The following is a 13880-nucleotide window of genomic DNA, read 5'->3' as shown; positions in this document are numbered from 1 at the left end:
GTTGAAAGATGTGTAGTTGTTAAAAAATAAATAAATAAATAATATTTAAATGAGATAGAGAAATGATAAAGAATCTGTTGGAAGATGTACTTAAAAAAGTAGGTAGGTAAAAGGTAAATATCATTGTTTACTATCCAAACAGTACAAAAATATAGAAAAACTACTAAAGACGCTCTAAGAGCCTTGTTCCTTTTTCTCAACAAAAAAAAAGTATATAAATATAAATATATATATATATATATATAGTTAAGAGCTTTGTACCTTGATGCTATAGTCAAATCCCTCTCTTCTATTGTTGTATTTTTTAAACTATAAAATGCACTTTAATTTTGATATCAGCCCTTGAATCAAAAAAGAATTTAACCTTTTGACCTCTACCTTTTTAACTCTTTATTTTTTTTAACCTCCCTCCCTTTCAAGGTGCTATAGCTATTGCATCAAATCCAAATATGCATAATATATATAATTATAGAATACCATGATATACCTTTGAACGCTCTTAACTTTCACAACAATATGATATACCTTTGAATGCTCTTTAGTTTTACCCCTTATTTTTCTTACCACATATAGTGTTATGAGCTAGCTATCAAAAAGTGGATTTTAGTTAGCACAACTTTCTGAAAAATATGTTTCTTGTATTCATTATATGTATGAAGATCTGAATATTTTTGTAAACTCCTTTTGAAGTCAATGAAATTCTACAGTGTTTTTTCCGTTTGTATTTCTTATTGGAATAGATTCTCCATGCTTTTGCATCACTAAAGGGCCGCAATGAGAAATATAATATGGTATATCGATCATATTCTATATATTATGGAATAACATTATAATTAAGTTCAAATATTTATGAGTTCAAGAAATTTATTTATGAGTTCAAGAAATTTTCTAAGGAGGTAATTTACGTGGGGTGGGGTATTCGACGGTGGGTTGCAATGATATTGAAAGCAATAATATTATTTTAACGTGGAACTTCCAGTCAGGATTGCCTAAAAAGCTATTATATTTTGAGTTCCGACATTGTAACAAAACAATCACACAAATTCCATATTGGCATCTAGCCTTTGGGCTGTTTCATCTACAACTGAACAAACGTTCAAAGGAAGATTCCAACAACATTCCAGAAAACCTTTGACATTGTTTGTGCATAGAAAAAAAAAAGCCAAGAAAATAAGAATTTCTCTGACCATTTAGTAATTATTAATCTTTTGTGCATCTTAACACCAATTTCCTAACCCAGAAATCTAATAATTAACAAATATATTTTGAAATTTACAAAAAGACAAAAACAATACACACATCACTAGGACATACTTGATCTCACCTTTCAAAGAAATTATACAATGAATTGATAAAAGGCGGTTTAAGATCTCATATAATTTTTTTGAAGACTGGAAGTAATACCACAAAATAATGAAAAAGCAATTAAATTTTTCCATACACAATATTCATCAATTAAATTTTTCCATACACATAATATTCATGAGGAATTGCTTAGTGTTGTTTAGGGGTTCAATTTGGATAAATAAAAATATATATATTTTCAAGTTATTTCTCTTAAATTCAGTTTAAAGTATTATTGTTACATGTTAGTGGGGATCAAGTCAATTAGATGTCTGAAATGTCTATGGTATCTTCTATAATGCCAAGGCAAGCTCCTACAGATTTTCCCATGGACATGGCCTCTGCAAGTTTAGCTCGTGCTAATTTGTGGCGCCGCAAAAGTAAGACAGTATTCAGCACAGACCATCTGACTTGAGAGTCTGCTTTTTTCTGTGTGAAGCCCAAACTTTGAAGTAGCATGTCCAACTATTCCATGATTGACAGAGAAGTTCAGTTAGTAACATGGATAGTTGCATACTTCTTCCTCTCTTTACAAACAAAATCTTGTCATGGCAGAACTATTAGCATGTAAATTATTATAAACCTTATTTATGTCGGCAAGGCCTCCCTCAGCAACTCCATATAAGAGATACTCCGTTGCTACACCAGCCAGAGCTATACATGAGAATCTGTTCAGTGTCTAAAAGACAAGTTCCCAGGGTCAGGTACCTCTTTTTCAAAATAAAGGGACTTCATAGTTTCAATAGCAACATAAAATGCACTATGTTAAAGACTTAAGGAGCAGCAAATTTAAAAGTGAAAAGTCTGTGACATACTGTAGCTGATACTTTTCCTGTGTTAACCTGCATGACATGGAAGGAGGTAACAAACTAACAGTCAGAGGCAATGGCAACAATGTAATAAACCAAAAGCCAATATGTTCAACTCAATAAGTAAGAAACTAAGTGTTTTTCATTTGACAATATAGCAATGTCTATGTAACAGATTTCACCATGCTAATCAGAACTAATTAAACTCCCATTGAATAAAACTTCTTAAAAATAACTTCTCCACAGATCACTTTACTTTTCAAAGATTAAGCTGCTAGTTTTTAGCCGTAGTATATTAAATCTAAGCATCACCAATTGGTCCAATTCCAATGTGTTAAATAAGTGGATCAGAGCTAGCCCAAAGTGCCTGTTCTATTTCATTAGCAAAAAGCCAGGATTTATTTACTTGATTTTTTTTTTCTTCTTTATCTGGTCATTATCTGTCCGACTTTTTACATTTAGGTCTCACCAATTGGGTAAGGCCCTAAGGGCATGTCAAGGAGGGGGGGTGCTGAAAGGGAGCCACAAAAAATGCACACAAAAGGCCAGATGTAATGCTAATGGGGAGGGGGGAGGAGAGGGGGGGGGGGGGGGGGGGGGTGTTTTTGGGTGCAGGAATAGGAAGAGAAGAGTTACCAATATAATAACGTATGTGAAAGGGAATGGTTGGAAGACCCTTTCATGATTCAGAACAAATTCGTGAGGTACTTTAACAGATATTATGACAGGAAAGATAATAAAAATGAGCAAGAGATCTTAGAGAAATTGCAGTGTATTGACATTCCAAGCTTAATAGGTAAGCAGGAGCAGCAGGAGTGAGAATTCACAATTGAGGAGGTAATTGAAGCTCTAAAACAGATGGGACCTTGGAAAGCATCAATACTGATGGGATTCCTGCCTTGTTTTCTCAGAAATTCTGATCATGGGTAATTCTGTCACTAATGCAGTATTATCCTTCCCTGATGATGGTTATTTGATGAAAGAATTGAATAAAAGCATTATTCTTGTTCCTAAAGTTAGTATCCCAGAGACAGTTCAGGACAATTAAAAGCTGCAATATGGTTTATAAAATTATCTCTAAGGTTCTAGTGAATAGAATTTAAAAATCTCTCTTGGATTCTCTTGTCACATATTCCAAAATGCTATCATTAAAGGCAGACTACATTTCTGATAATTTCATTTGGGCTCATGAGCTGTTGGAGAAGATTAGGAAAACTAAGAGAGGTAAGACTTGGATACAAGCCTTTTGAGATTGATATGAATAAGGCTTACGATAGACTACGGTGAGGGTAGAAAATGTCTTGAAGTACTCTCCTGTTATCCATACTGCAGCCGACCTGATTGATCAGTCAAGCAACAGTTGGAAAAAGGAACTTATAAAGAGAAGATCTCACTTCTCTAGTGCTAAGAAAATATTGAGCATTCCATTGACTTACATAACTGTGCAAGAATTTATCACTTCTCTAGTGCTAAGAAATATAGTCTCTGATGTTTACTGTCCTTTCTATGGTGGTGATGATGAAATTCTAGATCACATTCTTATTTCATGTCCCCTTGAAAGAGCTATATGGTTTGCATCAGAGTCACAATTAGGACTGAATGTATCCCACACCCCTCTGTAGAAAAATGGATTTTCAAATGGATAAATGAAAGCCTTGACTGCATTGAGGAATATCTTGATTTTCCCTTCATGTTTGCAGGAAACTTATGGGCCTTGTATCATTTCAAGAACATAGCAGTTTCTGAAGGTATGTAAATTGGAGCTGAAGCTGTTTTGGCATTTAATAAAAGGTTAATGTCTACTTGCAGAGAGGCTTGGGGCAAACAACAGGCATCTACTCTGACTTTTTACCACCAAAAAAAAAAAGCAAAGGAAGGTGTCACTGAACATGTGGGGTGGAAAGAAATTCTTCTGGCGGCAGATTGAAGGTCCAAGTGCAATAGATGGGGAGATTCAGCTTTGTTATATGTCTGACTGTTAGAGAAGCACTACAGGCTGTTAAAAAGGATACAGAAGTAGTTGTCCTGTTAGCCAACGCTTAAGTGATTAAATTATGACAGAAAGCTTTAATTTCTGCATGGCCACTACAGCCTGTTATGAAGGACATTTGGAGAACAACCAGGTGACTCAAAGGAGTGTGGTTTAGGTTGGTTAATAAAAAGGTTCTTAAAGGAGCTGATGACCTGTTGCAGAAAAGGATTTTATGTGCCTAAGTTGAAATCGCTCATTTTAGCATTTGTGTAGTTTTGGTTTCCTTGTAGCTGGTACTGATCTATTGTGTGTCCTGTTATTGAAACACGCTTTGGCTAATTTAAAAAAAAGGGCTTTGGAAATTTCACTTGTGACAAGACACAGTAGAGGCTTGAGCTCTGCTGCAAAATCAAGTCAATTCATTACAAGTGGTCCTGGGTAAAGCAGAAGAGTCATGGCACCATTAAGTAGCAAGCTTTCCAAGGAACATGGAGTACCAGTAACCCCAGTCCAACCCCCCTCCTCACAACTCCCATTTAAAAAACGAAAAAGAGAGAAATAAATAAATTTAATAAAAACAGAAATAGCATTGAGGTAGAAAAATAGAACAATGAGAGAAGGAAATTTCTAAAGTAAAAGCAGATAAAAGAAAGCAACCTACTTCTTCAAGAAATTCAAAATCCACAAAAGCAGTCCCTGCTTGAACATTTAGAGATCCTTCCTTCTTCAAAGCTTCCAAACTAGATAATGTGTACCCCTTTGGAAGAATACCCACTAAGTAAGCAATTAAGAAATGGCCAGCTTCATGCTGCAAAGAAGTTCCATATGATGGTTACTTCATGCTCATGTATTTGAGATGCAAAAGATAGGTAATAATGGTACATATACAGGAGGAGACATCCCTGAACATATAGTGACATTTAAAACAAGAATGTGGCATTTCATCACCATGCCGTTGTAGAATGATCTCAACATAGCATTATTGGATAACTATTCACCGAATGCCTAAACACAGAGACAAACAAACGAAACACACACACACACACGCATGCACATATACATATAGAGATAGAGAGAGAGAGATGTATCTTACCTGAATAACCCTGTTGTGGTACTTCTGACTAAATGTATGACCAATTGTGTCAATAACCAAGCTACCAACACCTCCACTAAAGGAGACCTATAAACAATCAATTCAGTGAGATATTCATATGGCAAAGAGAATTAGAACTTCTGTCTAATGTAAGTGATTAAATAGCATGTGAGTCAGCAATATACCAAATGCGAGCCAGACAATGAAATTTAAGTACTCCCAGGAATAACAACATAGTTTTTAATATATATTCATCGCAAAAAGACCCATAATTTTAGAATGAAACAGGTTCTCAGTTCAGATCAGGGTTTTTCAATGAGGAGAGAGAGAGAGAGAGAGAGAGAAGTATAAGGGAATCACCGAGTCCAAAGTCCACAGAAACAGCAATCCAAGGGACAAATATAGAATTTGTTGTGAGCTCAACCTAAGCACATTCCATGAGGCAAACCCTCCTAAAACAGCAGCAAGTTGCAGGTTTCTTTCTATTGAACCAAGTGTTGCATCCACTGGTGATAAAAGAGACGAAGTTTCTATTTGATTCAGCTTCAACTCATCCAAGGTATAGAGTCTTTGGGGCACCTGCATCATGGATCCCTTTCATAATGAAGAAACTAGACAACAAGCTCTAGCTCAAACAACACCTCCTCCCTCCCCCACAAGAATTAATGGAGGGTACAGTTATGAGTTCAAAACACACTGTCTGCATGTGTGATAAACTTACCAATATAAAAGGTATAATGAAGAAACCATTTCTATCAACACTAAACAGGCAAACATCGAGCAAGATATCTACCAACTATATGTAGAAACATGAAACTTGACAACCATGCTTGCAATAGCATTGCGCAACATATATACCATAAAACAAACCACCCTCCAAAAGTAACATTGACTACTATATTGATGTTCCATAAATAGGTTCTAAGCAGCAATCCAGTTCAGTTTTTAAATCATAACATAAACTACATCTTTGGACTTTTGATGATTTCTAGGACCAATTTAGTTTACCTTATTTTTTTAACAAATAAAATCTACATCATACAATGCCACTCATCCTACATGGTAATCTGCTCCAGTTAGCAAACACCAACAATTAACAACCCCCAATTGAAATTTTCCAAAGCCAACAAACAATCCTAATCAAAATGTAGATCCTCTTCCACTTGGACCAAGAATTGTTCATATATAACATGCTTCATAGACTACCATGCAGCAAAAAGTAACCAGGTGAAGTGCAACTAGACTGAACCCAAATTGGCAGACCATTCATTCCTTAATCCTTAGTCTTAAATATGACCCAAAACAATTTTTTCATTTCTATATTGCAACAAGATGATTACCATTAAAATATAGTCATAGCACTAACTTCAAATTTTCAATTGCCACCACAACCTCCAACAATCCAACCAAAACAACACCAACATGAACTAAACCAATAGTTGATATACATGCAGGGAAAGAAACCAAACGGAGACTGAGTCACAAACCTGCCTAGCAGCACCAAAACACTGAAGCCCACCAGGCTTCCCTTGTGAATGCTTAACAAGTGAGAGTGCCGCCTTGTCATCACCCTTGGCAAGTTCCTTATCCACTTGCTCCAAAACTTGTCCACGCGAGACAACAACCTCAGACGAGCATGTGATTCTTAAAGCGGGAAGTTTTAGCTGCAGGCGACATGACAAGCTTGCATAATTGGCCACAGTACCCATTCAAAGAAAGCCCAGAAAGTAAATTCCATGACCCAACTTGTTTTAACTCTTTGGTTTGCACCCATTCTCAACCACACACAAGGATAATTATCATTATAATAAATATATAAAATATAAACAAATAAATATTGGCGTAGGGTATAAGTTTTGATATATGTTCTTTTCTTTTCTTTTGCCTTTTTAAATTTTGCCAAACTATTATTTAGTGGCTATGCAATCAGTATCGTTTCAATTTTGTCCCAATACTTTAAATCATGTCAATTCCCTCCAATTTTTAAATCCAATTCGCTCCGTTCTTAATTTCGTCCCCCAACTTTCAAAATTAAGTGAATGGTATTTTTCAACTTTTAAATCAAATAAATTATATTCATAAAGGGTGAATCATTTTTTAAAATTGTGAGACAAATTTGACATAATTAATATAAAAAAAATAAAATTGACACAATTAACAGTAGAAAGACAAAATTGACACCATTAAAAATAAGTAAATTACATTTTTAGTCCTTTAAATTTGGGATACATTTAATTTTGGTCCTTCAAATTTTTTAAATTTAACAACTTTGTGATTCTATCAATTTTCCATCCATTTATTGCTTTTTATCCATATCTTACTTGCATTTTTGTTTAATTTTAGCCCCTTAAATATAAGGTTAATTTAGATTTTGTCTCCTAAATATGGGATCGGATCAAGTCTGGTTCCTTAATATTTTATGCCTCAGAATTCTACTAAACATATAAATGGAAAAATAAATAGGAGGTATCCATTTCCATAAAGTTCAGTTAGCATTTGGTTTTGCTCGGTGTTGTATACTTGACACTTGTATCATCAATCATCACGAAGCAAGAGACAATCACAACAGTATATCAATTGGATTTTACATTGATACAAAAGAGAATACAATCAATTTGAAAGAAATTACGATAATATGAATCTTGTTGAGGTCCAAAATATCACAAGAAGCCAAGTCCATAAAAGCAAGAAAGACCCAGCCCATGGAAATAAAAAAAAAGGAAGAAGGCTTGGCCCCTTAAGATGAAAAAGGAGGAGCCTGGCCTATAAGAAGAAGAAAATAAGTCTTGGGCCTTGGATAAAAAGGGATGAAGGAGGCTTGGCCCAAGGATGTATGGAAGCCATGATACCTAAGAAAGTCCAAAGGAACAAGTAGGATCTGAGCTAGGTTGCACAGGATCCGCCAGCCTTAAAGAGCAGGTCCCCAAGGAGAGCTGAAGGACGCCAACCAGGATGTTGACAGCTCAAGATAGAGCACGCTCACTTAAAAAAGGAGCACAAAGGACGAAGAATGTCCTATCAACATCAGTTCCCCACGACCTAAAAGAGAGTGATAGAGACATATGGTGATTTCGAGGCCAACACCTGTTGAAGAAACCTAGGACCTTGGGCAAGGCAAAAGGTGAACCAAGAAGGAAGATGGCCAGGAGCCTTTTCGGCTACACCATCAACAAGAAGGAATCTACTCCATTTTAGGGAAAGAAACAAATTGTGAGAAGTCAACATGCTTCAAAACTTTGAGATGCCCCTTTTAAGGCCCTGGACGAAGAACAGGAAGTTTTGACCTTAGAGGAGAATTTGGATTTACTCTGAAAGGATCTCTTACAAGAGGAAAGTCAGCAGGTGGGCTTTTGGCTATTAGTCACTAGGAGAGTGAAGTAAGAAAAGAAAGGGGAAATGACCAACCACCAATGTTTCAAATAGAACATTGATTCTGGTACCCAGAGCACTAAAAGGATGGATTGTTGATTTTGAAGAACCTTCAAATAGCACTATAAAAGGGGTGAAACCCAAACTAAGGGTATTCATTCAGACATAAGCACTCAAGACTCAAAGAAACACCAAAAAAGAGTCTTGAGCTTTCACTTGAGATAGACTGGGAAGAGTGAAGCATTGTAAGATATCCTAGAGAAAACACTTGAGGAGTCACTTAGATTCAAAGGGATTCAAACTTCACAAATCTTGATAGCCCAAGCGGTACTATTCAAGTCTATAATTTTTAAACTTTATTGAGCCTTGTGGAATATCCCAATAGAGCAGGACCTCATGTACTTAAACACTCAATATAATAAAATATGAATATCACTCTATTTGGAGGATCTTTGTCACTCTCTTTGCTTTGTATTTTATTTGTTATTCCTTAATTATTCACTCAAATCAATATAGTACATTATACATGCATACATACAAATATATATATGTATATATATATATATATATATTTGTGTTGTGGGATTCACGTTTTGTGCATAGATTGGTTGCGGTGAGTCAAGCCCAATCCAACCAACAATCAACCACCCACTCTTGAAGGCCCATGATCCCTTGTTATTATTAGGCCTGGAACCATCCAAAAGTTGAACCCATAGATCTTCTTGCCAACTGTCATTCTTTCTCGTCATTTGCTACTAAGCTGTATATCTTTGATGCAGAGAATGATATAAAGGGATTAGTATTGCATTGGGTGCAATTCACCCTCCTCTCTCACAAAATTTGTTCACATTTCACTTTTTAAACTTTTACTTTTTACTTTTCTTTAACCTTTTTTAATCAATGGTTAAGATGGAAAGTTGTGTTTTACAACTATCAATCTCAACCATTGATAGTAATTGCATCAAGTGCAATACCTAGGTAAAGAGCTTAAGAGCAATTACATCAGTTTGTGCATAAGAGTCCGTCTATTTTACACTTAAAACCTATTTTTTCTATTTTACACCATCATTTTTACAAAACGTTCACATCAGTTTATCTATTTTACAAGATATTTCAATAAAATATTCATTCTTCTCAATTTTTTTATTATTTCTCTCAACAACCTTTACATACATACGCGCGCTCTCTCTCTCTCTATACCCATCTCTCTACCACTCTCTATACCCATTTCTGAACAAATCACCTCTCTCTCTCTCTCTTTTCTACCTTCTCTCATTCTTTCTCAAAAACAACCAACCCAACCGGTCGATCCACAAACCATGTCAGTCGGACTTCTTCACCACTCAAAAACTACCAACCCAACCGGCCGATCCATGAACCTCTCATTTTTTCTCAAAAACTACCAACCCAACCGGCCGATCCCTAAACCACGCTAGTCGAACTTCTTCACTGGCCGATCCACAAACCAAGCTCCACAACCCTTTTACCAATCCAACCTCCCGGGTCTTTTTCTCGACCCATCGACCTAGATCGCTCGCCATCAACAACAACTACAACAGCAACCACAACAACCATATACAATAATCGGAAAAAGAACTCTCTTGACTACCAAGCCCACCAGTTCCAGAACAACCAAGCTAGGCTCAATGGCTTTTTCTACCGCTCCGTTAAGCCTCGCACTTTTCAACACACCTCTCCAATATCGTCGCTCTCACCCACAAGCACCGATCATTCCAGTCAAGCACCAATCTATCTCTCTGTTGGTTTGTTTGTGTGGGTGTGTTTTTGTGTTGATTTGTCTGTGGATGTGCTTGTGTGTGGGTGTGTTTGTGTGCATTTGAGGAAAAAGAAGATGAGGAGACTGGGTTCATTATGCACGGAGAAGAGAGAAAAAAAAGGTGCGAACTGAAATTAATAAAATAATAAATACACATGCTACAGTAACCATGCATATATACTGTAACAATTGTGTATTTATACACAAGTTTACACCCACTGATGTGGGTGATTTTTTGCTCAAATTGTGTTAAAGTAATTAGTTTTTCTATTTTGCACATTTATGCACAAGCTGATATAATTGCTCTGAGAGTTGAAAAAATAACAAAAATGTATTCTAATGTAGTAGGTAGCTATCACGAATTGCAAAAGCATGCAAATTAGTAGCGGAATGGTTGGGAATGAAAATGCAAAATGGAACCACAACTAAAACGCAAGTGTTATTTTGTTGATGAGGTTAATGACTGATAGACTGCATTTTGAGAAATGCAAGGCATAGCTTGCAAAGTTTTCATTAATTTGGTGGCTCTATCTATCCCTACCGGTATTCGGATTAATTGAACCATGAAGGGTTGTCAACTTAAATGGCCCAGCAGAAGATATTCTGGTTTAACAGGGGTTTCTAGTTTGTAGTACTGAACTTGGAAGTGAACTGCTCAGAGGACAAGCTTCAAGTCATGGCAGATTTCCAGTTGTGAGTGATTTGAAGTCATTTTTGCCTTAAGGCCCTTGTAAGCATAATGGTCGCAGAGAATTCTTTACCAGAGATATCTATTCCTACTTTATAATTTATACACCCAACACAAGTGTAGTTTTTGAAAACTATGCTGTGTCATCTTAAGCAATGTTTATGCAAAAAGAATCTAGGCCAAACGACTCAGCAATCAAAATCAAAATGCATCATTAGTCAAACAATCACAATGCATAAAATACGATTGCCTTTATCTACCTTGCTTCCTCATAGGCTCATAGCTGCAACTTAAACCAGCTCCTAAACAAATAAGGTTATTCATGGCCATGCTTCCTCATAGGCTCATAGCTGCAACTTAAACCACCCCCCCCCCCCCCACCAGCTCCTAAACAAATAAGGTTTTTCATGGCCACAGGCACATTCGCAAGCAATTTTAGTCAAATGAACCCAATATGAAGATATCATCACACACGCATTTACACAATACATCTAAAAAAGTAGGCTCTTTCACTTCATCTGAAACACAATTACCCACAACAAGCATATGAGGAAACATGGTTGTGCATTGCAAAGAACGCCCAAGTACAACTGAACCATCTTCACAGGCAATATAACTTTGTGGAGAAACCCAACAGCAAATTCCCCAACAAAACCATTCTATCACATAAATACCATCATCCAAAATCTCACCCTTCAATTTAATCTCATTAAAAAAAAAAAGACAAATATAGGAAAGCACATCGGACAAGTATGTAGAAGCAATAAGATTCATTTCATTAACAAGAAACATAGCATGAAAATTCAGTTGGCACAAGTACAAAAACAGAAAAACACATATATGTTACAAACTACTAAAACAACCCCTATCTATATGAAGGCACTAGGATTCTAGAACTCCTGTGAAGCTGATCCAATGTCGCCTTTTCCTTTGCCAACCTTCTTAGGCAGAAGGGTCTGGTGGATATTCGGCAACACTCCTCCATTGGCAATAGTTACAGAGCCCAGAAGCTTGCTCAGCTCCTCGTCGTTCCTCACTGCAAGCTGGATATGCCTAGGCACAATTCTATTCTTCTTGTTGTCCCTAGCTGCATTTCCAGCAAGCTCCAGTACCTGAATACACACACCAAAATCAAAGCCACATTAATAATCCAAACCCATTAAAAATAAGATAAATATTTTGGTAATGAAAGGAGATTGAAATGAATTATCCAAACCCTTTTTTTTTTGTAAAAACGAGATTGATATAAAGCCAAAAAAGGTTGATATCACTTCAGAAAACCCAAATACCTCATGTCCCCAATCATTTCAAAATTTCATAAAAGCTTGAAAATTTATTGAATTGAATCCAATTAATCAAGACAATTTCAGTCTTAAGAAATCAAGACCATGCAACGAAAAACCCAGAAAAATCAAATCCCTAATCTCAACCAAAACCCCCCAAATTTGAAAACTTTGATCTCAAAAATCAACTACGCAAAAACAATCAAACCCAAAAATTACCCATTTCCGTTCAAAAAATCAAAACCCAATTAACCCAACATTTCTAAACACAAACCCTAATTTTGAAAATGAAAATTCAAACAACATTCATCAAATCAAAACAAACCAAATTTATCATTTTTTTTTGGTCATAAAAAAAAAACCCTAATTTCATTCCACCAATCAAAACCATACCCAAATAACCAAAAACCCAAACCCCCAAAATCAAAAATTCCCATCCCACAAAACACCAAAAAAAAAAGCCAAAATATTTAGTTACCTCAGCAGCTAGATATTCGAGCACGGCGGAGAGATAAACCGGGGCACCGGCACCGACACGCTCGGCGTACTTTCCGGCCTTGAGAAACCTAGCGATCCTACCAACTGGGAACTGAAGCCCAGCCTTCTGCGACCTCGAAACCGACTTCGAGGCCTTCGGCTTTCCTCTTCCTCCCTTGGTCGAACCTCCTCCAGCTCCGCCCGTTGAACTCATATCTCTCTCTCTGTATCTTTCTCTCTCTAGAAATGAAAACCCTAGCTCTCTCTCTCTCTCTTGATTCACAGTGTGTGTGTTGCTTTGCTTTCTTTCTTTGTATTCTTTCTCTCTCTTTGGTTTGGGTGTGTTTTGTGGTTGGAGAATATATAGGTGGGCAAGGTTTGAGCTTATTGGTGGATAGGTGGTTCACGCGGATCGCCAGCGTGGCAAGATTCGCGGCAAAGTGGGTGTCTTTCTTTTTTTTTTAATTATTTTTAGTTTGCGCGGGTTTTCAAAATTTTTTTAATCTGTCACGCAGACTCGGTGAGGTTTGTACCAAAACGACGCCGTAAAAAAAAAAAGGTTGGTACTTCAGCAAAGCTATTGTTTAAGAGGATAATTACACTTTACACAACTTTAGAGTAAATTCGATTTTAAATTAATCAATCAAATATATTGAATTTGTGTATAAATCAATTTAAATAGAGCTTTTTATATAAAATAAAGTTATTCTACAAACACAACAAATTATCAAAATACTTTTATAATTGCTAAAATGTCAATTTCTCATAAATCAAATTAAATTAAATAATAAAATATTAAATTGAGACTTATGAAAATTGAAAACAAGAGTGTCATGAAAATATTATGATATTTTTTTGTGTTCCCAGCACCACATAAATAAATACCAATAAATATAAGAGGAATAAAGTGTAAAGTTATTTACTATTCATTATACAATGATTACAATCTATTTCTTTCAAATGTGACATTGATTTGGTTTTTTTTTTTTTTTTTTTTTTTTTTTTAGTCACAAATGTGACATTATATGGATGGTCGACTGCCAAATTGCCAATACTTTTATTTTTAAA

General features: G+C 35.9%; 2 protein-coding genes across 4 annotated transcripts; both read right to left on the bottom strand.

The window, feature by feature from the left end:
• Positions 1-1411: 1411 nt before the first annotated feature.
• LOC126717201 (uncharacterized) lies at positions 1412-6972 on the bottom strand. 3 transcript variants are annotated; one of them, XM_050418637.1, is made up of 7 exons: positions 6706-6967; positions 5579-5797; positions 5219-5305; positions 4787-4933; positions 2160-2186; positions 1928-2023; positions 1412-1809 (listed from the first exon to the last, which is right to left on the bottom strand). In XM_050418637.1, exons 1-7 carry the CDS (start codon positions 6925-6927, stop codon positions 1609-1611), a joined length of 999 nt encoding a protein of 332 aa, XP_050274594.1. In that variant the 5' UTR covers positions 6928-6967; the 3' UTR covers positions 1412-1608. The 3 variants fall into 3 exon arrangements, with proteins under 3 accessions (XP_050274594.1, XP_050274595.1, XP_050274596.1); XM_050418638.1 differs by lacking the exon at positions 2160-2186 and having other exon boundaries at positions 6706-6972; XM_050418639.1 differs by lacking the exon at positions 5219-5305 and having other exon boundaries at positions 6706-6972.
• Positions 6973-11807: 4835 nt separating this feature from the next.
• LOC126717199 (histone H2AX) lies at positions 11808-13157 on the bottom strand. Its single transcript, XM_050418636.1, has 2 exons — positions 12814-13157; positions 11808-12164 (listed from the first exon to the last, which is right to left on the bottom strand). Exons 1-2 carry the CDS (start codon positions 13024-13026, stop codon positions 11943-11945), a joined length of 435 nt encoding a protein of 144 aa, XP_050274593.1. The 5' UTR covers positions 13027-13157; the 3' UTR covers positions 11808-11942.
• Between the last annotated feature and the right edge of the window lie 723 nt (positions 13158-13880).

Source organism: Quercus robur, chromosome 3, assembly GCF_932294415.1.
Source record: "Quercus robur chromosome 3, dhQueRobu3.1, whole genome shotgun sequence".
Taxonomy (NCBI): Eukaryota; Viridiplantae; Streptophyta; class Magnoliopsida; order Fagales; family Fagaceae; genus Quercus; species Quercus robur.
This window is presented reverse-complemented; position numbering and strand designations above follow the sequence as displayed.